This window comes from Gallinula chloropus (genome assembly GCF_964237585.1).
Source record: "Gallinula chloropus genome assembly, chromosome: 1".
NCBI classification, from domain to species: Eukaryota; Metazoa; Chordata; class Aves; order Gruiformes; family Rallidae; genus Gallinula; species Gallinula chloropus.
In genome coordinates this window covers 9,441,757-9,468,405 of record NC_140085.1, presented here as the reverse complement: position 1 = coordinate 9,468,405, position 26,649 = coordinate 9,441,757, and the positions used below count along the sequence as shown (strand labels likewise).

Here is a 26,649-nt window from a genome sequence, read left to right as displayed (position 1 = left end):
GTCCCCATTTTGTCACTTCAGATCTTATGGTTTGTTCTGTCTCCTGCAAGGGGAGGTTGCAGCTTGGCAGACCCAGAGCTGCAGGAGTCTTAGGATGTAGTACAGCCTAAAGCAGAGGGGCTAATCGTTTTCAGAGCCATGGGGCACTAAAACTAATGGCTCTGTGAGGAGCCATACATTTGTTTTTTGCAGTCCTGGGATCTACTACATACATAACATGTTAAGAAATAAATACATATATATGTTTTAAGCTTCAGAAAACTACAGCAGTTTAAGAGGTTTTGAACAGACAACGTCCCTACGTTTTATTATGAACTCCAGCTACTGAAATGTTCTCCTTCGTCCCAGTGACTATCCCTGCACACACAGGAATAAACAGGATAAATTGCGTGAGGAACACTAAACACAAAAGCAGTAGATATTTGACTCCTGACCTTAAAACGGCCCCAAATCCCAGGGAAACGTACTCCCACTGGCAGCAAAATGACCTGGTGACAGCTTCTGTGCCACAGGAGATCCTGTCCCTCCCCACAGGTTGCTCTGCCTGGAAGTCACATTCTGAACCATGACCCTAAAGGTGAAATGTCAGGGACATCCTGCTGGGCCAAACACTTCCCATCCAGTCTGGATTTTGCCCTTTTCCTTCCCTCAGGAAGCTGTAGTGCATGTCCAGGACAGTGCAAAGCCATCTATTTGAAAAACCAGGTTTAAGGACTTGCTGAGACATTACAGTTCCAGCCCTGGAACTAAAAGTCCGTAACCTTACTTCCAGGTGCATGGAGTCATTTGCAAAGCATGGTATCGTCATCACAATAAGTTACACCACTAAGACGTGCGCGAAAATAACGTACGGTGTTATTTGAGAAATCTGCTACAGGAAAGGAGAAAGAAAGCAGAAAATAGAATTGTAATGGGAAAAGTTACGGTAAGACATCGACTGAGCAAAGATCAAACCACACATTAAATATGACCGTGCTGTTTCTGTCACATATGGTATTTTTGTCAAATTGAAGTACTTTGAAAAGAAAGTCAATTACTCTGACAACCTTTGGATTTTCTAGAAAGACCTCGAATTAGGGTTTAATACCAATGAATTAATTTCCACTGATAAGTCAAATTAGGAAACCTGAAAAATCTTGATTTCTGGATCCTCAAATTAACAAGGGATTAACATTTTAACTTGCAAATGCCCTTACTCTGTGTAATAAGAGGAGTGATTGTTCAGCATCTCTGCAGACCCAGTCATTTATTTAGGCAGCCATATATCTGAAAATAGGGATTTAACTTCTGGTAACTGCATTTTTAAATGTGACACTTCCAGATTACTATATTTCTCTTTAAAAATAGCAAAAAAAAAAAGTGTCTTTCCCCACCTCCCCCCATCTAAAAACAGTGTCTCCCAATATGATGATTCAAGATACAAAAGCTGAGTTTGAGTGTGTTCAAGTTCTTTGGACCCTGGAACTAACCTGGGTCAGAATGGTAGAAGTTCTGTTACCTCAAGAATTTTCTGACAGGAGTAAACCAAAACTAATAATTATGCACTTTCTTTAAGTGACCTGATCCTGTAACAATCACTGTGTTCATATGCATTTATATAGGCTGTTTTCTTCAAAGACTGGTAAAAAAGGGGAAAAGAAAAGAACAAAACCACCCCAAGGAGTTGTGGAACATGTGCTCCAACTTCTATTTTATCGAGATAGATCACAGAAACATTGCTATGGCTTTAGGGACAATATGTGGGAAAAAGCTATTTGCCTACTGTTAGCATTCATAATGTAGAAAATCTGTCTGTAGATCTCTCCTTCGAATTTTCTTCTAAATTTGCCTCAAAGGTTAATGTAGCCTTTTAGCAAAGCTTTACTTTTCTCATACAAACAGATGTCAGACTATTTACACAGAGCAAGCCCAGTAAACATTGCTGTGGAAGGCTGCTAATGTGCAAAAATGTATGCAGTGTGTTTGCTGGAGCTTCAAATACCATCACACATACGCACACACACCCTTGCTCTCTCAAAGTGCACATCCTTGGCACATCGGGCACTCCTGCAGCACTGAACATCACCATGCCTGGGTAACTGGTGTTTGATCCAAAATGAGTAGCAGGGGCCAGGTCACTGCCACAGTGAATATTTTAGAAAGAGCAAAAAATAATAACAGCTTTAACTTCGGGTATGCTATATAGGCTAGCCTACCCTAACTCTGTTCAAAAGTTGGTTTGACCTACAGTTTTCTCTACAATCAGGTAAGAAAGATATCTTAAGCTTGGCTTCCTGACCTTCAGAGGCCTATCTGAACCTGTGATTTATGACAAAATCAACTGTTTTTTCATTGTTTTGGTGTTTTTTTTTCCCCTTAAATTGACACAGATAAAACTCAAAAGCAGCCTTTCAAAAGAGGCTTTCAAATCTTGAAAATGTGACTTCTTAAGCTACAGAAATATTACATTGCTCACAGGTAATGGGCTGCTTTATGCAAAGCTTGTAGCTCTTTTTGAGAAGCCCAGGCACATGCTATAATTGCAATATATTATTTTAAAAAACTGATTGAGTCTCCTCAAAATTTGACGTACCTTTCTGTTAAGAAGAAAAAAAAAAAAAAGAAAAAAGAACCACAAAAAACCTCCCCATAAACCAAAAACCTGTTAACTATCTGCTTAAATTTACTTAAAAATCAGTCTTAAACACATGGTTAGAATTAAGCAAGTATTTTACTTGTTTCCCTGATCAAATGTGTAAGTGCATTTACAAACTGCTGCCTTAGGGAAGTAGAGCATCGAGTCTTCTATCCAGGACAGTTAAAGGTAAATCAATTAGAGTACAAACAATGAATGCCCATAGGTCTTTAAAGGCTGATACACTTCTAGCTGGGTTTTTGCTTCAACCACCTGTGGCTGAGAGTGTGCTTGGCTTGCTGATCAGAAGATCATTTTGTTTTTTTCCTAAGAATGGACTGTGATGGAGGTTAGGGGTGGTATTTCAAACCAGTAATCTCTTTCTTCTGGTGTTTAGTGCATGTTGTGGGAAGCACCATGTCTATAAATTAATGAAATTTTTATTCTCAGCAGAGGAAAGAATCTTTGCCACTCCAAAACATAAAAAAGAGAAGGAAAGGATATTAAAAATACTGCAATGTTATAGTCAATATACATCTTTGCATGGTTGGAGGGTTTTTTTGGTCTTTTCTGGAGGAAAATCAGAAGTGCCTTGTATCCCCTTACTCTGGCTTTCTAGGCCAAGACGTAACTGGGGTTGTAATTTAGGGACTACTGCCATGAGCCACATCTCACACACTTAGAATTGATGCTCTCATGCCCACCTGCCCTGGTCTGCACATCCCCAGCCTTTAGAAAGAACCAGCCCATCTTTTGCAAAGTCTCATAGAATGAATTATCATCGAGGGACGAAGACTGACTGGGTGTTTGAGAGTCCCTGACATTTAAACTAACTTTTGTCTCTGATGAACATTTAACAAAAATCCTGACACCTGGGAACAGCTCCTTTGAAAGGGCAGTCCTTTTCCCTTCTCCTTCCCTGTTGCCATGGTTGCCATCACAGCAGGACTTAGCCTCGGACACAAAATCACTCATGTAAGAGATAGGCTCTCAACTCACCCAATCACAGTCCATATCAGCCCCAGGATGTTGACCTTTGGGGTACATCAGAGACCCCTTTGTCACCAGCTCAGACAGGAATCATAAAGAAATTGTGCATGGGTTATGTGGGGACCTAGAGGCTTCTCCAGGTGTTCTCCACTATCAAGGACCCCAAACTTTACTCCTGCAGCTGGTAAGGACCATCACAAGTCTCACCACTTTCTACTCCAGATGCAAAGTGCAATTCTTTAACTGGACATCCCTGAATCAATGTAGAGTGAGATTTAAAAAAACCCCAAAACTTCTCAGAGTCCCCTAACAAGAAAAAAAACAAATAAAAAGCTTTTCACTGCACAGACCATTCCTTCTCTGGGGAGAGATGGAGAGAAGCAGCAAGTCCTAAGTGCAGTTCTTAGCTACGTTGCTTAACATGCTAAGGGAGTGCAATCAGGCACTAAACGGAGCAGGGATTTTATTAAAGCAAAGGATTTTTAACATACTTTTACCTACAGAAGAAGTTGTATTAATTACTGGACAAGAAAGGGCTTTTTTTTTTAACAATAATTTGATTCTTTGCTACTACTTAAAGCCTAATTTATCTTTTCTTCTTTTTTTTTACTTTTAATAGAATGAACATGCAAGTCAAAGCAAATATCTAAATCTGCTTATGACACAGTGCAAATGTCTTCTCTTTTCCCCATTGCATGCCCCAAATGGTGATACCAGAATGCTATGTGATACCTAAGGTGAGGCAAGGGAAAGTAAAACATCGACTAATCCCAATAACTCCTGCCTTTCAATGCTCAGCTGAATTCTCTATAGAGGAAACTTGCCTTGATGACTATAACTTACCTCTTCTCGATGTTCTTCTCCAGAGCGCTGAATATACCACCTAATAGAGGCTTGCTGGGACTTAGGAATACATTCCAGAAAAGTTGAATTAAATTCGATGCCAAAAATCACCTTTTCATCAGCAGTTTCATGACTAATGCCTGGAAAGCAAACATGGTACAGGAGATTAACCCTGACCTGGTTTTTAAAGCAATGGGAAAATAGCCTGATTCAGAACAGATGCTATAAGAGTGAGTGAATTATAAAAAAGCAAAAGGAAACTTAACTTTTAGCTTAAACTATAACTATGAGGATTTAGAGACGGCTGCTAACCTTCCTTCAGTGCAACTGGTTTTTAAGGAGGTCAATAAAATCTATATCATGATCTTGCTCCATTTTAAAGTTGGGGCTTTCACCTTGGAGGACTTTAAAATCTGACCTGTGTTTTTCCTTTAAGTAATACAACTACTAAACCTGAGCTAAAGCTGCTAAAGGTAGATTGTAGCGTCTGGTTTGTTCATCTCAAACACTTTAAAGGAGTCACGGAGATGAAGTAAACTGAAGTTTATCTTCCTTCAGTATAATTTCAAATGACCTGTAGGATGCTTCAGACCAAACACTGAAGTAGCCACCAACAGACCTGGGCTGCTTTCTTGGACTTCTGAAAACCTGAGCAAATAATTTATAATCTCTGCATCTCCATTCCCTTTCCAGTCTTTTTAATCAGCCTCTTATCTATTTTTTACCTGCCTTACCATATGACTAAACCTGTTTCTTATGGCTTGCCAATAACAGAAAGGAAGGTGAAAGCAGTGGTGTCTCCTAAATCCAAAGTTAGCTCAACAAAAAATTTATCACAATTTTGAATTGTTTTTCTCAATATACTAAGTACCTATATGAGATCTGTAGAAGTTCCATCTCTCTGCATTAACACTTTTCTTTTATTTCACTGTGCCACAGAGATTTCAGTAGAGCCAACAACTTCAAATGAAGTCTCTGGGAGGGAATCTCACACTGTGGAGCACTGAATTTAAAAAGGTTTTGGGGCTATAATGTTATTAATTATTGCAAATGGCATAACTAAGCCAAGAGCCTGGAGTGGCACAGGTCAGCTTCATGGTTTTATGGCACACAGGGGTCATCCCCAGCTGGATAAAATTACTATTGGTGGCTTTACGTCAGGGTGAAGGATTAATGCCAGTTTCTGTGCAAAGTCATTTTACATTTACCTAGTAAAGCCAACTCTTCCAGTATCCCTTTATCCTTCCAGGAAAATGTGACATTGTCAGCTTTTCTGCTAGGGTTTCTATAACCCTGAGCTTTGCACAGTGTCAGATACCACTATTTGGAGAGCCATGGTAAGCAGCAAGCAGGGAAATCCTGGCCCTTCGGGAATGGACAGGAGTTTTGTTGTTGACTTTAATGAAAATGAAACTTTGCCCTTACTTTTTAACTACATCTGTGGCCGCACATATACAGTCAGAGCCCCTCTGCACTGTGCAACAGACTGAAAGCTTTGATCCTGTGGCAAGCAGCTCTGATTTCTGCAGTGACTCACGTCGAGATCTGCGGCAGGCATCCAGCACCGCAGCGGCATGGAAATAACCAGAGATCAATGGAAAGTGGTGGCTCGTCCCAAATCAAACACGATACAATCGATACTGTTTTGACTGGGTTGCTCGCTTTAATAAGCGGCTAGAAGAGCCCCAGACAAACCCAGTGCTTTTCATTTATTTTATGCTGCCGCAGAGATTGCCGCGTAACCGCAGGATTTCGTACTGACAGTGCTCTCTGTAAGAGAAGTGCTGCAGTTGCCAAAGGAGCGAGCCAGACCCTTTGGCATCTGAAAAGAGGGTGTGGGAAAGGGAGAGGGGAGCCGATGCGGGGGTAGGGGGTAGGCTTTTGTTAATAACAGGAGTATTTAAGTAGCTGTGGGGAGGGGAAGGGGTTGGTTTGGCAGCTGGAGCTAGGCCTTGGGACTCGTGTCAAGTGTATGTGGTAGAAGGGGAGAAGATGGCATGTTCCCTTTTCCCCCCTGCGGGTTTCCTCATGGGATTATCTCCCCTGTTTCTGGATGGAGCATCATACGTGTCCCATTAGCTACTTCTAAGGACGTGTGATGCTTTTGCACATCACCCTCCCCTGGGTGAGTGCTGGCGAGGGTTGCCCACAAAGGATGTGAGGGTGCCATCCCACGTGGGCTGTGCCTTTTCAGCTCTGGCTCTGAAAATTCAACTGTGGGAGGGATAATGTATATGAAGTGTGGGAAAGGCAACTGCTTTAACAGTGTTACTCCGTCAAACTCAGCAAGTTTTTGCAGTCAGACACAGACCCTTACAGCAAACTCTGTTGTCAAAGCAACAGAAGAACAAGAAAGGTGCAAAATACTCACTGTCTTCCACATCCCAGCATTGTGCAACGGGGTCTCCATATTTGACATCTTGCCTCCTGGCTCGCCTATGGGAAAAGCATGCAAACTTGTAACACTTCAGGCATAATTGCTGGAATTCAACAACAAAATACAGAGGAGCTCAGCAGATGTGGACTCGCATTGCTCCCACCCAACTGCTGACAATTACGGTCTTAACTAAAACCAGCCTCAGCCTCAAAGCAGCATGTGGCCTAGAGAGATTTGTATAATTGACATCAAGAGAAGGGCCTGTGATTTGGGAAAACCACTGGGAGAGGAAAGAGAAAAAGTTAAAAAAAAAAATCTGCCTACAATAAAGAGTGTGAAATACAGTGACAGAAAGAGCACCTAAACTTGCTTTAGGAGCATGAGGCACAGGTATCCTGCTGGGGTGGACTGTCTTTGAGATACCTAAAAACATCTTTAACATTGTAGGTCATGAAAAAGATCTGAAGCTTAACAGGTGATATTCAAAGTTGAGCTCAGGATCAGCCCAAGACAACACTGACTAGTAAACTAATCACTAAAATGCAGAGAAAAAAGTTCATGTTTTAGTTCGGTAACAAGCAATTGAGAAATCTGATTATCTTTCATCTTTATTGGCAGAAAAACCCACTTGAGACAAAGTTTTGAGGTGATCTGCTGCCTTCCACAACTAACTCATCTGCTAATCTCTGGATGTGTTACCTAAACTCACTGTGATTTAGTGTAATTCCAGTGTAATAGCATTTAAAACAAAACAAAACAAACAAAAATCCCCCTTCCACTGTGAATGATTGCTTTTATCTTCCAAGAACTACAAAAAAAAGTCTGCATTTCATTTTTTTAGTAAAAGAAGTGGAGACCCAGGAGGGACCTGGTTGCTCCCTCACAGACACATTGAAGATAACCAGAGTGGGATGTCCCACATGCAGACCAATACCCCAGCAGGGGAGCATGTTCCCAAGTCCAAGCTGTCCACTGTGGTAAAACTGTAGACATGCTGGAAGCACAGGCTGCCTCACAGAAGAAGAATATTCAAGTAACAGATCTACTGGAGGATTCCCAAGGCCAGTCACCCATCCTTTGTTTTGGAGCCAGACTTTTGGCCTTCCCACCAAACTGCACATCTGTTAGAAAACATGGACCATCAATCTCCGTGTCGCAGCCCACCTCAGACTTCAGCAAGTCTCACGTGTCACTAACTTTGCAGTGAGCCTGAACACTTGCTTTTCTCCTTTCATTTATGCTTCTCTGAATTTAGTTTACTTTGGCTTTGAGGGAAAACACATAAAGTTCCTTGACACCATGACACGATAACCTATGAGTCATTAACTTCAATGGTTTGTCTAATTGCTCAGGTCCCAGCCCTGCAGCCCCTAAGGTAGAAAGTCTCATTCCAGAGCCTGAGCTCAGACTGCAACCTCCAACCCTTGCTGTGAGAATTACAGTCAGGAAGGCTTTGTCCAAGGGGAATGAAGAGGCTATGAAGGACTCTGGCTCAACAAGTGAGCTCAGAGCTTTGGCTAAATCAGCCAAAAACTCCAAGAGACACATCAGCAACATAGGTACTGTATTGCTAGAGCCAGCAGCATGCTCTCCCTCCATGCAGATTCATGCTGCTATCCTAGCTAGTGTGTACAGAAAGTTCAGATGAAGCTTCTTTACTGTAGACAAACTGCTCCCAATGCGGTCAAATCACAGTACTTAAATCTCTGTCTCCCTCTCATGGCTAGACCACAAATACTTCTGTTGATCAGGGAATTAAATGAATCTTACTATTGACCACTCTGGAATACTATGTAAAACTCCACTTTGTAACTATGCTGGTGCCCTGTGCAAAAGGCAGAAGCTTCAGTGAAGCTCTTGCATCTCAGGCAGAGTCAGCCACAACCAGGACCTCCATGTGATCATCTCGTGCCATAAAACATTCAGCATAAAAAAGGGAAGTGATGGATATATGATGTTAGCTGTAGTAGCTGAGGTACTGTCACACACACTCAAACAAAGCGATGTTGTCTTCACAGCTATTTGAGCAGAGATGTGAAACATGGCCAGAGTATGACCAAATCTTAAGGTAAATGACATGCTAAGTAAAAAGACAATGTGTTCAGATTGGGAACCTCTAAAATTCTTGCAAGCAGCAAGATCTTTTACAACATGTTTTATTTTCTTTCTTACCTTTTAGAAGTGGGGGCATATCTGGAACAGGAGTTTCCATCCCAGGCACAGTATGGGTCTCTGGCAAGGCAGCAGTCTGCACAAGCCTTCCCATACGTGTGACATCTGTGCAGAGAGAGCTGAACCAATCCATCCCTGGAACCAATGTACAATTGTTGCTGCAAATCAGGCAAAGCAAATGAATTAGGAGTATTCTCCAAGTTCCCCCCTTCAGTGCCACGCTTGCAGGCTTTCAACCTTGTCCCAGATTAAAAAAAAAAAAAAAAAAGGAAAATTCCTTCTTTACCATAAAATATTTTTCAGGGCTTGGTGTGAACTGGCCAGTGCCCATCAATCCCTGACAACAGGGCAGAGAGGAAAGGGGACTGCAGTGCTGGAAAGACACCAGCACTCAACACTCTTACACCTTTAGGTTTGTGCTGTAATAAAAAATCAGAAGCAAACCATGGAAAGAATGGTTTAATAACCCATTTGAAAAACAAGTGGCTGGATACCCGTGTCGTTAAGAATCTGGGAACTAGGGATGACTCTGTGAGAATAAAACTTCATCATCTGCTTCTGATCCTTAGGTAGGATGGGAATAATATTGCTCCCCTCTCCCCATCATGTGAGTAGATTGCCTGTTGAGACAAGGGTGGTCCAAATGCTTGCTGTTGAGCCAGAGCTGGCTCATGCAATACTTCCAGCTGGCCTGCCACCTTTTTTCAGGGGAGATGGGACCCAGCTGTGCTGTGCGTGCCTGAATGGCAAAATACCTCCTCCGGCGTGAGGCAGGCATGTTGTGCCAGAGCCACTCTGGCCACTTCTGCGGGGCAGGGAGGGATGGCTGTGGTGTCGTGCTGCCTCCTGAGCAAGCACGTAGCCATTATAGAGCTCAAAGTGGCCATAAAACTATTTCCCATTGGGAGATTCCCAACTGGGACCAACCCCTGTGACCGCCAGGATCAGACCACCCAGATTTAGACTGTAATTTTAGAGGAGGTGCACTGGTTTTCAGTCTGTATGCAGAAAACTTTTAACATGAGGCCCTGATGTCTCTTGACTACTAATAAAAATAACAACAATAATAGTAATAATAATTTATTACTGCATTGTAAAGAAGCAAGTATTTCTACTGTTTGGAAAATGAATGTGCATTGACTGCATTCACAAATTCCTCTACCATATGACTAAAGATTTGTTCCCATGAATAATTACCATCTTGGGTACACAAATTACTGTTTGTAAGCAAACGTGAATTAGGCAGACAAACAAGTTCAAACATATCTCCTTCTTTCGGGATACATTTTAAGAGCCATCCACAGAAAGCTTGGCCAAAAAAGCAACAGGTGCCACCTGAAAATAACACACTAAGTGTTCATTGTACCACATATCCTGAAGTAATTAAATTAGCTTGTAATTACCTGCTTCTGAGAAATCTCCATGGTCGAGATAAAGGAAGGGTGCTGAAAAATGAGTTAGGAAGGTGCGTTAGTTTACACATTCCCTGTTCTTCATGACACAGAGAACAGAAACATACAAAAAATAAATAAAATTGCAGATCTTTTTGCTTGGTTTACATAAATACTAAGAACAAAATTCATGCTTCCAAAAATAAATTTTCCCTGCTACTTATGAGGCAACCAGCTTTAATTCTTAGAATTTGTAATCTACTCCATCCTGGAGACCGGCAATGAGCCTTCACATCAACTCAAGTTCTTATTAAGCACTATTTGGAAGGCTTAGTTGGCATTGAAGGGATACACAGGCAGATCCTCTGCACCAGTATGTATTTCATTGCTATGAAAGACAGTGAAAATTTTGCCAGCAACTGATGTAAGAACAGGACAAAGCTCTGAGTATTATCTGTTACCTAACAGAAGATGATTGATCTAAGATGAGTTTTCAATGTTAATGCAGTTCAAGGAAATAAGGGATAGTTTTTCAGCTTTTCACTGCTTTTAATTTTCTGGATTCAAAAACATAAATGAAATAATTAAAAATATTTCCAAGAAAAATGTGAAGGAAAGTCTGCTGAAAAAAAAAAAAACCCAACCATCCTTTTGGCCCATCTTTTTGGCCTTTGATGTCATGTTTTGAGAATCTAGTAAATTGGTACACATATTGAAACTGTTGATTACTTGGCCACTGAGTAATCTTGGTATTTTCAGCATGACATTTATAATTGGTGTCCAAGACAGTGGGAAGAAAGCATGGAGATCCTTTAAATCAAAGTTATGCCATACACATGACATATAAAAAAGCATATGGAGAAATATACTCTTTGAAATAATTATTAAAGATCCTGTCCTTAGGGTTGGAACACACTACCTCTAAGCCCCAAATTCATTTATTTAGAAGCAGGAGTTCTCGCTAAGACCTCATACAGCACATGAAAGAGGATGTTTGAGAAAGTAAGCAAAATGCCAGGGATGCAGATAAACTTTGATGAAAATGTACGGTGAAACCTGAAGACCTATACAGCATGAGAAGAAAGCAAAGGGAGAATGTAAAGAATGAAGAAGAAACTACTAAATAATAGAAAAATCTGTAAGGTGGACACAGCTCTCCATTTTCCTACTGTAACAGTATGTGGATGTCAGCTGCCTCACCAGCAATGAAGTTAATCAAAAGATTGTGCCCATGCAATAGAAAGGAGGTGTTGGCTTTTTACAAACCCTACTTATGAGGAAGCCATTGGTGTTAGAAGGGTTCTGGTTACTTTTCTTCTTTATTGCTCAGCCAGTATAACCAAAACAAAACGGCCAAAAACTCGCCAATAAATTAAAACACATTGACAATCAAAACTAACTTTGTTTTCTTCATGTGTTCAGTTCCAAAGGTTGTTATTTTAAAGAATTTCTCTGCATCTGTGGAATTTTGTTTGTTTGTTCATTTGTTGTTTTTTTAAAAAGAGAAAAATAAAAAGGTAATTATACTAACAATAGTCCCAAAATTGAGACAATAGAAAAATATGGATTAAAAATAAAATACCACAAATTAAAAAAATCAGTTGGCCTATAATAAGATTTTAAAGTTGAACAAGGCAGGATAAATGAGACTTTCTATGGGTTTGAAAAATCACGGTCTGTTTGGTTTTGGGCTTTTTTCAATTGACTTACTCAAAGAAAGCCAAGGCATTTAAAAATTTACATAGTGTCCCTCTGGAAACTTGAACTACTTCCAGTAAACAGCCAACCAGACAGACAAAGGCAGTTTGGGCCTTGAAGTCCCCTGAATAATATTTAATTGATGCTGTGGCCGTTAAAACTTACTTTGAATATCTGCAGCTCTTCCAGGACTACTTCTTCCTTAGTCCACTTCTCCTTCGTGATACTCACAACTTTCAGGACTGTGCCTACGTCTGAAATAAATGTTCATCATGTAAAACCCACAGTTATGTTTCAGTACATACATGTCAGTCCATTTCTCACTTCATAGTAACTTGATCACAGAGTACTTTTAAAAGAAAAACACAACAAGAAATGCTGTAAAACTAGATTACAAAGAAAAAAAATAAAATCTAAAACTTGGCCCTGAAGATAAAACCTAATGCATGGAGGAAATGGCCTTCAAACAACACCCATCCCTGTCTGCATCTTTTGCTATCCACTTGACTCTATACAATACATTCACAGTTTTATCGTATGGTTGAGCTGAGGCAGTTGTAGGGGGAAGTGGGCTGGGTAGTGGTATGTGCAGTGTGGAAATGACACAGCACAGCTTAGTCCTGAGCGCTACGCATAGTATTGAAATGATGAAAATACATTATAAAGGAAAAAAAAATTTTTTCCAAACTACTGAAGATCCTGCCACCGATCTAAGCCAAAAGCATTTAAATTTGTCATATGTATTAGAGCTGTATTTTGTTTGGTTTACATAATTGCCAAAGCCTGCAGATGTACAAGTTGCTTACATACATTCAAATATATAAAAAGCTTCTGATCTGCTGCTGCTCAAAATCTCCCGGGGTGTTTGTTATATCTTTATTCATTCTCCCTATACTAGATTTTAGATTTTATTTTTGAGTTTATTTTTTCCCATAGGGCGAGTTTAGAGCATAAAATAGAACAAAAGCAAGTGCTTCTAGAAAAGAAAACCGAACTTTTAAGGGAGTCAGTGCAGGTAGATAAAATATCTGTGTATTATGGAGTGCCATCTAGTGACGGCATGGTACATGCTGGCCTCGACTGGATGATTTTCTCTGAAAGAACCGGCATGGGTGCCAGGTAGGAGAGCTAACCTGGGAGTATTTGAGTTGCTGGTCTCTCAATGTACGTTTATTCCTATGAGAAATTTTCAAGTAGAGCATAGCAAACATCTGAAAGCAGCCTTTAAAGTACTAAAAGAATGGTTTATACATTTTGGCTAGCAAACGTCTTTTTGGACAGCTAAAGTTTTAAATTACTTTTCCTCATTATTATCACAGGAAAAGTAAGTTTTAGTGAGCCTCCTCAAATCCTAGGCAGCTTGCAGCTTGGGAACGTGTTCCCTTCCCTTCTCTGTCGACTATATTAAAGATCTCATTCAGAAAGCAATGAGAATTTTCCATCATCAAGGCTAAAGATTATTCCCAGGCTTCCCAGGCAGCAGGGGAGCAAACAGCACTTTAATGGTCTTTGTGAAGCTGCTTATGCATCTGTAACCACTGTCCTTGACTTGTCAGGATTGTAGAGGGACTCTCGAACCTTCTTTTTTGGAAGACAAGAGTTGTGAGACAGATTGAGCTGAACCATGTAAGTGGTCTGTGAGAGAGGCTATCTCTGGAGTCACATGTGTGATAACTCCACTAGGAAGCTCTTAAAGAGTGGGACATCTATACTTTACAAAAGCTGATGCTCTGTGACAATTCACTGCTTTAGCAAAATCACCTCAGAACATCCATTCGTATCAAGATACACAAATTTCCTTATAGGCCAGATAAAATGCTTTGCAACCCAACAGCACTGGGGTAGAATTCAAACAAAAATCTTAATTTCCCTGCAGCTCACAGCAGTAGTTCATCTACTGCTCCTGAATAAGCTTCCTTTCCTCCCTATACCTTAGTCCCATCTGCTGTGAGACAGGGATAATGGCAATGACCTTGTTATTAAAGCACTCAGATTTGCCAGTAAGTGCTTTATAAGACCTATTACTATTGATAGAATGTCAAATTGTGGGTTAAGAACCAGAAATTCCAGTGGAGTAAGATGGTAGATTCTTACTTCAGAAATGTTATGAATAGCTATGTTAATTTTTCTTAGCATACCATGCTGTTGGGTGATTCATCCTGTGATTCTAAATCTAATTACTATGGTAAAGCTAGACGTTTTCCTTAAGGCAAATAACTATCATAAAAATGTAGATACATAATTATCCATAGAAAAACCACAAAGCAGGTTTCTTCCCTGACAGAATACTTTAACCTCTCTCCGTATAATCTTTGTCCTCTTGTTTGGAGCTATTCAAGTTGCTAAGGTATGTCTTTAAAAAGTATTTAAGTGGAATTATTGCTGTAGGCTCAATTTTAAATCTTTCTTAGCTGTTCAGTGCCACATGAGGTTTAATGCTGAAGCACTATATCACTACTGATAGCAGGAGGTTCTTCTTGAAGTTATTAGAGTTTTTGGTTTGTTTTTTTTTTCTTTTAATTGTTTATTGATGTGCTGCCAGCAGGAATTGAATCCAGATTACAATGTAATGTAAAGAGAGGTACTGAATGGTACTCAGAGAGTAAGAAACTCCAGGTATCACAGAATTGCAGAATCATGGAATTTTAGGTGTTGTAAAGGACCTCAAGAGATCATTGGGTCCAAGCCCCCTGCCAAAAGCAGGTTCCCTAGGACAGGTCACACAGGGAGGTGTCCAGATGGGTCTTGAATATCTCCAGAGATGGAGACTCCACAACTCCCCTGGGCAGGCTGTTCCAGTGGTCTGACACCCTCACTGTGAAAACGTTCTTCCACAAAGTTCAAGTATTCTGACCCTTAGCTGTTTTATCACCTAGGAACCAGGGGGCATTAAAATCCCAATAGCAGCAGTCTCTTCATCTAATCTTAGCATTTGCATGAAGTCCTGGCACTGAATCAAGAGCATTAAAATACTTTCCAAAGCTTCCCATAAGAAAAGAAATGTCAATTAACAGGTTTATTCAAGACCTGTTTGACTAAAAGTGTTTCTAAAGAATGTGGTTTGGGCAGAATGATAGTGGAAATCCTCTTTCATACCTGTTCCTAGGAAAATAACATCATATTGCCCATCCTCTGCCATGACATGATCCACCACAATCTGTGTCAGCCGATAGTCCACGTTGATCTGAGTGAATACTGGTCCTCCCGTCACTGGGTAAACGGATTTGTACATCAGCGGATGGCGTTTAATAAAGCTAATGACTTCATCAGGAAAGTCTCTGGTTGACTTTATGAGTGGATCATAGGTTTTGCTTGGACACTGAAAAAGAGAGAGAGCAAGATGATGAGAGGAATATTAGGAAAGAAATACAAGTCATCTTCAGACTTTTTTCATGTGTTAGGAAAGCTTCCTGCTCCAGCTATATCTGTTTGTAAAGCGCATTTACCAGTGGCTGGTAGTTTTGATATACAACTGAAAAAGCTCAGTGTTGTTTTGAAAGTGCAGGAGTACACTGGCAATGTATACTTCTCTGGTCCTTCAAAGGGTTCTTTGCTCCCTCTTTTCTTCATCCTCTCCTCTTTTCATTTTTACCTCTCCTCAAAAGTACTTCCCCTTCATCTTCCTTTTATCCTGCTTCCACCTATTCTCCTTCATCTTTTAAAGCTAGTTAATTTGTTTTATCTTGCTCATTTGTACTGCTACTCAGAATTCTAAAACTTCAGTTTGTTATATAACCACATCTACACCTATCTATGCACAAGATTTGAAGAACAAGTCCTGTAGGCTTTTCTCTTTTCTCCGTCAGAGATTTTGATAACCTAAATTAAATCTTAGAGAGGAGAGGAAATTTCTTAACTTCTTTAAGATATTAAGGAAGACAGCATCAGAAAAGAGAAGTTGTCTGTTTGATCTTAGTTAAGATGTGAATTAATTCTTATGTATTGCATTAACATATCTGAAAAAAACAAACTACTGAGAGCTATACAATTTTTTGAGTTTTATCACTGAATGGCCTTTAATTAAGACCATAACCAAGACCCTTAATGTTTCTTCATCTAGCAGTGTTCCCAAAGAGAGTATGAGACATGCCTTAATATTCATACCACTATCAGTAATAATAAGAATACATTATTATGACTAACATTCAAGCAGTACATCCAGTAGTGTGATGCACATTGAACTTTTTTTTTTTTTAATCATATATTGGAACCATGAAAATTCAGCCATAAACACTCTAACAGCATAGGAAAATATCTATTTTTTTCTTTAAATATTTAGAAACTACTTGCATATAATCCTTCAATAGATGTCATCAATGTAAGATTGGAAATTTGGTCTCATGAGTAAGTTGAAATTCAGTTCCCAATCAAGCGCATATCGAGTTTTCTGTGAGAATATTTGAAAAACTAGTAAAAATCTGGTTCCTCAGTGATTTTTCTCATCCCAAAGAAGTGCTTGGTCACCATTAGTCTTTTTTTTTTCTTTTTTTTTCTTTTTTTTTTTTGAAAGCAATGCTGTAAAACTGCAGAAATTCTCATAATAGGCTCAGTACATCTGCAACAGATTTCACCTCCTTGTTTCCCACCCCACTCACAGGCGCTTTATCACAGTGGATATTTCACGAAGAGAAGGAAATGGAGCCTGGAGTGGAGGAGACCTGTCATGCTGTCTAAGCTCTCTATTTCAAGGCAAAGGAACCAACATGAAGTTAAATTTGCTCTGTGCCAAACAAAGTAGTGCAGGTATCGGTGTAACGGACTTTTCAACAGCAGGTCTGGAGTGCCCTCCGGTGGCTACCATGGCATATCCTCGAGTACTTAAAATGCAGTCTTCTCATAGATCAAAGCTTTTTGTGCATTTTGCTTTTCTAGTCCTATTCTGAAAGCTGAGTTTCTGACCTGTTGATGCAGTGATCCAGAATTGTGTGGGAGCCCCACCAGCATGCCCTGATGTCAGACTGAGAGCCTGATTTCTCTTGGGAGATATACTCCAAGTTACTGTGGCAACAGGCCACAAGTAAATGCTTTAACCATGTTCGTTTTTTCAGACTGAAACTCCCACACCTATCTTTTCCCTGTGTATGGCCTGTAATTAGAGGCCATAACTTTTAAGTGACCTGCACCTCCTACACCTTACCATTTGTATTTTTTCTTATAAAGGCAGATTCTCCAGATGATCCCTGCAGCAGATTATTTCTCAGAAGTGACTGTACTCATACATGTAACTGAAACTCTTGCCAGGTGACCAGCTGAGTGTCCTCTTCTCTGGCTTTGAAGTGTCGTCTTGTCCTCTTCTGGTCCAGACCACGGCTACAGTGTCTCTCAGACACTTCCCCAGTGTCCCTCATTTACTACTAGATCCATACCGACAAACTAATCATTTCAGCTATTTCTCAAGCTAACTCCAAGTAAACTGGTTCTCACATATCTTGCTTGAAGACCACCCACAAACCTACTCCTTCAAATTTTTCCCTTCTGTGCCTTTCGGAGTGAACCCAGGAACATATATGCAAGGTCAGTTATGTTCACGACCCATCATCTCTGCCACACGATCACCTACCTATGTTCCTTCCCATGGCTGTTTTGTATTACTTCTGCATCTTTTGTTATACACTTAGTCTCTAACCTGAGTCTGAGAAAGCTTCTCTTTTGAATCTGAAGACATCTAGATGTGTTAAGGGGGCACTACAAATCCTGGATAATAAGAAAACAAACTGGAAGCACTATTCCAGTTGGCAACATCCTTTCACATATAAACTCGATTGGGTTTTTTTAAACACTATTTTTAGCTAAAGTAATTCCTGCGTTTCCTGCCAGGTGGAGCTATAACACAGTCTGTGAAGAAAAATGAGATTAACTAATGCCTTTGCAGTCTGCCAGGAGAAAGTCAAGATCTGTGAAGTTTCTCTACAGTCCTCCTTCATGGCCTATTTTGACAGAAAAGACTTTAGTTCACATTCCCAAATCTCCAGTTTTGATACGTGTTCAGTCTATGGTGCCAGTTAAGGTTTTGAGGTTAGGATTAGTTCCAATAGGAAAGGTTTGGCATTATCCTTAACATTTGCATTAGGAGCAATACACACAATGCCAAGGGGTGAGCACATCCCCCCTCCATTGCTGGCAAACTCCCTGCTCAAGGCTACACAGCATCAGCCACATAGCAGTGAATTCCCACGGGCTTAGGACCAGCCTGGACCCCTTTCTCCCATGGATTTCCACTTCCTGTTCTCTTCCTGGGCTGAGGGATGCACACAGCACACTCTGTGGTAGCGCTTGCTAAAAAGGGAATGTAGCCTATGCCCAGCACACACAGGTCGTGTCCCCACCCCTAAGGATTAATAACTCATGCAGTAAATGCAGCTAATACAAGGCAGAATTATTTGCATCATAAACAGTTCTGCGTGAACAGGCAGCTGTATAAACACTCTAAATGCAAAGACAGTAGCAACTAGTTAAACAAAAACTTCTGACTGAGGATAATTTTCTCAAAAGTATCAGACACCACATGCATATTCAGAAATGAATCAGGCTAGTGAAGCATAGGCCAGCTGGCATTCTACATCCACATGTATGGTCACATCTCAAATGCCTGCTGGGTACAGTTTCTGGTCTACCCCAGACCCCAAAGCCTGCAACAGCACTATACCAGTTGGAGAATGCCTAAAGTATGACAAAGCCTGTACTAGCATTAAACAGCACAGTTACTGTGGGTCAGGACTTGAGCCTGACCCCTGGTTTTACTTGGTAGATCTATAGCCTGAGTGATTTAAGACACTACAATCCATTTCCAGTCCTTGCTTGGACTGATTTTTATGGTTATCTAAAGAGCTAACAGAGTTTCTGTAAGTACTCAGTTGCTCGCATTGTTTTAATTTATTAAGAGTTAAGCCTGTGCATCCTCATCTTCATAATGGCTCTGAAATAGTTTACTGAAAACAGGCTCCTGAACCACCTAATAGATTTTGGAAATTTCTCACTAAATCTGTGCACATTTGAGTTAAGAAAAACCCCATCTCATATTCCGTCATTTTCTTTCAATATACAATTTAATGTGTGGCCATGAAAGAACTGACAAGAAAACAAAGATGGGTTTGCGTTGTTGTCCTGTGATAACTGCCCTTTGAAAAAACAGTTTAATATAAGTAAAAAGGAAGGGGAGGAAAGTCCTCTTGGAAAAAAAAAAAAGTTCTATTTGAAAAATATACGGCCGTGTGCTATCCCCCTAGGGGTTTTGTGCTCATTTCTGTAAGAACCTCACCCTCTGGCTTGCTGAGTATAATCTCCCACATTCTGTTTTTTGCTCTGCTTTTACAAATTAAAGTCTTTGCAAGGTTACACCCTTGCAGCAGGCTGTAGTCAGCTGGGTTTCTGAAGATAACAGTATCAGTTAAATGATTTCACAAAGAAGTACATGCTTTTGTATTATATAATAAGAGTGACTACAGAAACTTGTGACAAAAAAAAACCCAAACAATTTAGATTTTAGACTTTGGGATAAAAAAAATAAAGGGAACCATAATACAGAAGAAATAATTCAGCAGCAACAACTACGCAGAAACCAAACCATGTGCACATTCACTACACAAGCAGCACATTGGGAATGAACATTTCTCCTGTACATTTATAACAACCAATGTCAGAGTCTTTACCACTTATACAAGAATCAGACCTCAAAAACCCTCATGATTTCAAAAGCATGTTCATCTTTTCAGGGGCTGTTTGTTTGGAATCAATAGACAGAAATTCATAAGCTTTAATTTTGCATGTATTTATTCTAGTCTCTATTTAAATATTCTGTGTATTCTAGCCTCTCACTTGAGGCTGATTTTCCCTTTTGTATGATTTTTCTGTAGTTCAGGCTCTCTCTCACTACTCTGAGTTGCATTTGCACCCTTTGGAAATTCAGTGATTGCTTACCTATTCACAGGTCAACCCCAGAGGTCCATTTCTATGTGAAAAATGGGTGTAGCCCCACGGGTCTTAAAGATACACTAGACTTTTGCCAAAACAATACATCAACAGAGGAAGATGACAGCAGTGACATCACTTACTAAAAAACACTAGGAAAAAATGTCTCCTGATACGGAACTAAAAGGTTGCTACAGTCATCCCAAGGTCCCAAACCCTACCATGCATGATATAGGGGAATCTTTGCCAGTTTGCACAGTTAATTTAGTAGAAACAAGGATGAAGGGTCTGATCTAAAGATCCACTTGAGTCAACAGGGACTTTTCCTATTATTTTAGTGGGCTTTGGATCCCATCCTAAGACAGCATGACTACCATGAACAGCTGGCCAGGTGTGACCTTGTTATGCTTGGCCAAGGGACTTGTTTCCAGAAGCATCACTCACTGTGGCACAATGGATGGAACAGGGAAATGAAAAAGTCATTTAGGCCACCCTTTGGTGAAGTCCATGGGCAGCTGTTTAAAGCTGTGTCCACCCGTCGTTGTGGAACAATTCCTGTAGGCTTGTGCTTCCTTTCATAGCAATCAATAGGATGTGTGATGATAAAGGCTGTGTGGCCAAGTGGGTGCGTGAAGCAGCCTTTCACCTCTGAAAATGTGAGTTCATATCCTGTTGCATGTCTCGTGATAATGATATCGGTGTTCTCTGCCCAGTTCACAGAGGATATTTATACACATCATCAGCACCAGATGCTGTCTTAGATATGTGACATCTCCCGCTGGAGACAATAAGAGATCTGCACTCACATTTAATGTTACAGGAGTAGGTTGGCAGAGTCATTTCATGTGGACTACAAGGGAATCTGACTCTACAAAAGTTCTTAACACACCATCACCGTGGTCTCTCAGCATCTGCCTTTGCAACAGGGTGGGATTCATCTCACTTGAACTAGATTCTTATCTTGGCTATGTGTGAACTACACAGAGGAGGTGCCTATCTTTTTCATTAAGATAGAGAAGTCTTAACAACTAGCTCATGCTGTTCTTCTAGATAGCTGACATAAAAAAAAGTGAATCGGATCAAATTAGTAAAATCAGTACTGCTAGGTAAGAATCCTGCAAGAAACTTATTCACCATATAATTTATTCTTCTGAGGTTGCTTAGGCCTTCACTGTCATGATAACTTGATACAAATACACATATTAAGAAATGAAAACAAAAAAAACAAACAGAAACATAGCTGGAAGTGCTAATGGCATCTATAATCAACTGCCATATAAACTCTCTGGCACAAAACTTTTAAAGAATCCATTCAATAGTTACTTAAAGTGTTTCCAGTGACTTGTATGTGAGCCCGATCTAACAATAATCACCTTAAGTCTTGGTCTCATATAATCTACCACGATACCTTTTATTCCCTCAACTTTTATTTGTATATGAAGGCAATCGTGAGGTGGTAAATTAAAGCTAATCTTTCTCAAGTAAAAGCAAATACACACTAACTTAGCAATGCTGCATATATGTATGCTTTTCTTTTATTTTCCTTTCTTTTTCCGCTTGTCTTATTAAATTTGCAGCTTAGCAGAGTGCTGGATGTGTAGATCTCACACAATACTGAGACATACTGTGTGACTCTGTTAACATTATGTGGAAACCCCAGCCAAGATTTTCAAAAGCAGGTGCCAAAAGTTAGGCTCTTAAATAAACCTCCAATTTGCCAAAAACACATCGTGCTTCACACCATTCAGTGAAGTCAGTAAGAGCTGATTGATCTGATGTCTATAAAAATTGTGACAATTATCTGGGAACTTAGCTATAAGGTACATAAAAATATACCCTTTTTATTTAATGGTGTATCTTTAGTTCAGCAATGCTGTCATCTACTGACAGTTTTAAAACAGAATACCATTCCCTGTGAGCTTCAAAAGGATTTCCTTTCCAAGTGTGTTGAAAATCCCAATTTAAAAGTGGCTCAAGCATCTCTAGGTGAGGTACACAACAAGGTTTTGGTAATACTCCGTGCAGTAGGCATCTGCTTGGCAGATTTTGCAATATCCAGATTGGGGATTTTTATGCATTTCACAAGGAGAACTAAGCACCACCACCAGCAAGTCACACTCTCTTGGGAGCATCTGAGGTAGTTGGTGTGAAACAATGAGGGAAATATTAATTTAATCTCTCCCATATTGAAGAATTAGATGTCTTTGTCTGGGCTTTCCTCCCAGGGGAGATGTCTCTCTGTTTCAGCCTTTTCTTCTAAGCTCTCCATGAATGAATATCTAACTATAATGGACATATGGACTTGTAGTAGGCATTTTCCTACACTGTAATGTAAATTCTTCCAAGTTTCTTTATCACTATCCATCCACTAAGAAGTAGAGGAACAGAAGAACTACCTTAGATCAGTCATTTCTGTGTTAAATGGGACTTCCCACATACCCAACACACCAAACTTTGTTTGTAGCATTTAGAAAGAACTGCAAAATCTGAGTCCTGGGCGGCTTAAGATGTAACAGTGAGGACTGGTATAAGCTTCCAAGACACACAGAAATACTTTAAAAAATGGAGCACTTAAAGGTAAATGATCTGTGGATTAACAACTGAGAGGTGTCTCTCATGGAATAGGCACTTATGTGCCATTGGACATTCAACTATAAGTCATTCTGAAGATGAAACTTGTGTTCCTGAGTGGCCTAAATACCATGTGGTTTCTTTTCTGTAGTCTGATCAGAGCTGCACAATACATTTTGCATTTGGACATGCTTAAAAATGCCTTCGTGCTTCTCTACAGGATGGATGGGTGGTGCCAGAAGGACTGGACACTGAGCAGGGAGACGTCTATGCTAATCTTGAAGGTACTCAGAGCAAGCCTAGACGTGTGCAGTGGAGAGAGGAATGAGTCAGGTTCTTCAGGAGAGAAACACCACAGATTTTAAATGGAATCGACTTCATCCCCTCTACAGAAAGCACAAACAAAACAAAGAATTCCATACAAATAAATTGAAGTCCTTTTTTTTTTAAGGTAGAGATTGCATCCCATTGGATGTGCAAGATGTCTTCTACCTTGTTCTAGTGTTTGTCTTGATCGTTTTGTATTACTTTTTCATTTTACATGACTGTGATGTTGATATAAAAAAACTGAAATAAGAGAGCGTTACTCTGAAGCTGACTGGGCTGAGACCAGCTAGGTGAGAGATCTTTGCAGGTGGTACTCAGCAATTCTCTGCTGACCTCTGCCAGTGGGAAAGGTGGCCACATTTGCAGAGTTTTGAAAGACTACTATGAACTGAGAGGTGATTCATGTTGGGGAGAACAAATAGGTAAGTAAGAGGAGATGGAGGAGGCTTCCTCAGGAAAATAAACCCATAAATTTCACTTAATTAAGCAGCCCCATTTACAGTGGGGAGATCAAAGGAGAGAGGATTTGGAGAAGCAAAGAATGCAGTCTATAACCCATAAAAGATCAGGTGAAAGAGGAAGATCAGTCTAAAAATAACAAGGGAAACCTGTGCAGCCCTCAGTGTTTTATGAACACACTTATTAAAGCAGCAAGACTAACCATATGGGAGGACAGGGGGAGGCTGTTTGGCAGACCACATTTCTCTGTGGCTCTGCCAACTCCTAGTGGGATGGACACCACATCTCAGCCAGCTGCTGCACTGCGTTAGCAGAAGGAATAAAGTAAGGGGTTTCACTGAAGAAAGGGAGAAAAGGCAATATAAAGAGAAAAAATGAGAAAGATCAGAAGAGAATCTAAAGACTTGGGGACTTGTAAGGGAACTTGCTTTTTTAAAAAAAACACACAAAGGATTCAGGAGGCCAGGACCATGTTAAGATCTGGAGTGGGAAGAGGTGAGAGAGAAAACTCTTGAAATGGACAAAAGCAACATGTTGGGCTGTTTCTTCTGGTAGCTAACTGACTTTGACTGGAAGAATCTTACTTTGCTGATCCAGAGCTTTGTTTCGAACCTTTGGCAAATCAGTTAGGAAAATATCCTGCTCTATAAAAATTACTTGGATAGAGTCCTAGGTTCTGCAGTAGATCAAGCTAAATGCTAATCTGCATCTTTAAACAGTGACATCCCTCTCAAAATCTGACCTTAATGACATTTACTCACCACCACTGAAATGAGGATAGCTCCTGTGTATCCCACCAGAATTTCCCAATGGGTTCTATGAGTTGCTCTGATACTGCAATGGTTACAGCTAAATAGATCAGCTAAAATGTTTGTTCGTGGGTTTTTTCACCTAATTCACTGAAAATCTTGTTCAAATGTATCCTGTTATTACTGGGAGTGCACTATGAGAACTTTGTTTCAGAATGCAGAATGTGTTTTAAAGAAAGTCCTTGATGATATCTTTATCAACGGATAATTTCCTGCGTGAAACACTGAGAGAGTGGACGACAACTGGATTTGTTATCTGGTGACAGCTACAGATATACAGGTCCAATGTTAAAAAGCTAAGCCAGGAAAAAGCTCCTTTGGTTTTCAAACTGCCCATGATGTCAGGGTTGCGTGCTGCATGGTTTTTCTGCTGCTTTTTGTTTTATTTTTTTTTTCCCCAGCTTCAAAACTGAAATAGCTTTGTAGCTTTGACTCTGTTTTGATTTCCATTAATTCCACTTGTGCTTTTAATATTGTGGGAGGAAGTTAAAAGAGCTGCACATTTTACAATGTCAGTGGCGTGGAGCATGCTGGAGATGCCCAGCCACCCTGATGAGGGGTCTTCCAATGACAGCAGAGGGCAGGCAGACCACGCCACAGCCCCAGGTCCAGCATTGCAAAGGCATGATATCATGGTCATGTTGGGAGTTTATCTCGGACACAATTTGCCACAGGAAGCATTTTGTCAAAATTTCAATATCAAAGTGGTCACAGCCCCTGTAGTGAACAGCTTTATTTACTTAGGAGATAAAGGCAGCTGAGCAGAAAGTTAAATTAGGGTAAGCAGTCTCCCGCTTCTGTATAAATGCTGAAAGGAAGTCAATGCCTCTCTCAAAGCCAAACATCAAAGGAAACGCATTTCCTAGTATAGCCATTTTTAGACTTTGCTAGTGACTTAAAATATAAGAAATATAGAATCAAGACAGTGCTGGCTACGCCAGCTGTGGGTAACATTTAGGTACAGCTTAAGTTTCAAAAATGTTCCAATGACTTAAAAAAGGATAGATTATCCCTCTGGCTGTGTTCTAGGATAGATCGTCCTTCTGTGTCTGTTCTGAGCACTCCTGAGCCAAGTCCTAGCTGACAAGAAATGACTAAATTAATCTTTAAGGAAGAGCACTACAGCATTTGCACAGCACTCCTCTGCAGGGGTGCAGCATGCTGCTGCTTCTCCTCACCTTTGAGCACCATGCTGCTTTTTCAGATCCCAGCCTAAATATATTCATATCCAGAAGTTTGGTATAGCTCATTATAAGGTGAAAACACGGCATGAATCTACTTATTTGGAAGCCCTTGAACTAAACTACTGAGCCTGAATATCTTGCAGTCCAGTTCACTAAGACAAAAGTTAAGTAACTGAGCAGCCATACACATACCTTATCTACACAGTAAATACACAGATATCTTTCTCTTGAGAGCTTTCTTCAGTAAAATCCACTTCCCTTCTCAGTCCTGAGTCAGACAAACTCCTACAGAAATCCACAGAGTCTGAAGGTCCTAAGAATCTTTATGAGACCTTATTCTCACAGCTGTTATCAGGTGATTAAAGGAAGCATTTGGAGAGTTAAGGGGCGGCTTATGGAAAAAGTCCATTTATCTTTAAACTTTCCAACTTTCAAAATACTTGCAAGCATGGATATTCAAATTGGTGATAAAAATCAGCATTGACATGCTTCAGCACCACATATTTCCATCCCTGTGAATCCCAGCTCCACCATGTGATGGCTAATACACTCAAAAATGCAATGAGCTTATGACCCATCTATCTGTGCAGTGTTCATCCTTATGGGGCACTCTGAGTTTTTCAAGAGTTATTTTAATCTCTTCAGATGCCATGAGACCAGCTATTGTTCTCACTGGCACCATTTTTGTACTTAAAACTAAAAGTGTTTGCACTTCTTAACCAGTAATGGAGTTGAATGTGCTTAAAAAAAATAAAATTAAATGTAATCATCTTTTCTGGGGACACTAAATATTCTGCATGAGAGAAAGATGCATAAGCCTACAGTGCCTGATTTGTCTAAATTAGGAACTCATTTGCTCCAGCAGCACAGATCCTACACAGGCCAAATCAGTCTCTAGAGCTGCCTTAGCCGTCCTCTGCAACTTGCCTGCAGTTAAGAGGAAGGAATCAGAGCTGAGGGCCTGACCCACTGAAACCTGGGACCACCAAGGGCAGCAAACAATGCATGACTTGGACCATTCAACTGGATCCACGGGAAGGATGATGAAGAAAACACAGAGACATAAGGAAATGTATGAAAAGAAGAGCTAAGTAAGCTAGTGGCTTGAAGCAAAGGTTATGAGTGCTGATGTCAGAGCAACAGTGAAGAAACACCCAGATAGCTTCTAGGCAAGGTACCAGCAGCAGTCCAACCTCAGTAGCTCAGTGCTTGGCTGCATTTATGTAGCTGTCTAGCACTAGTTCACTGAATAATTTACCAAGATAATGTAAAGCTGTCCTGGATAATACCTATCTTACTCTTAAAG

General features: G+C 40.2%; 1 protein-coding gene across 1 annotated transcript in view; it reads right to left on the bottom strand.

Moving 5' to 3' along the window:
* Positions 1-26,649, bottom strand: part of SEMA3D (semaphorin 3D) — a gene marked incomplete at its 3' end in the record, with an annotated part of 144,419 nt that overhangs the window by 5,793 nt on the left and 111,977 nt on the right. Inside the window, exons 12-17 of the mRNA XM_084268501.1 lie at positions 15,182-15,404; positions 12,251-12,339; positions 10,400-10,441; positions 8,997-9,154; positions 6,819-6,883; positions 4,448-4,587 (exon numbers count right to left, since the gene is read on the bottom strand). Of these exons, the coding sequence (XP_084124627.1) occupies positions 4,448-4,587; positions 6,819-6,883; positions 8,997-9,154; positions 10,400-10,441; positions 12,251-12,339; positions 15,182-15,404 (717 nt within the window). The remainder of the gene's footprint in view (positions 1-4,447; positions 4,588-6,818; positions 6,884-8,996; positions 9,155-10,399; positions 10,442-12,250; positions 12,340-15,181; positions 15,405-26,649) is intronic.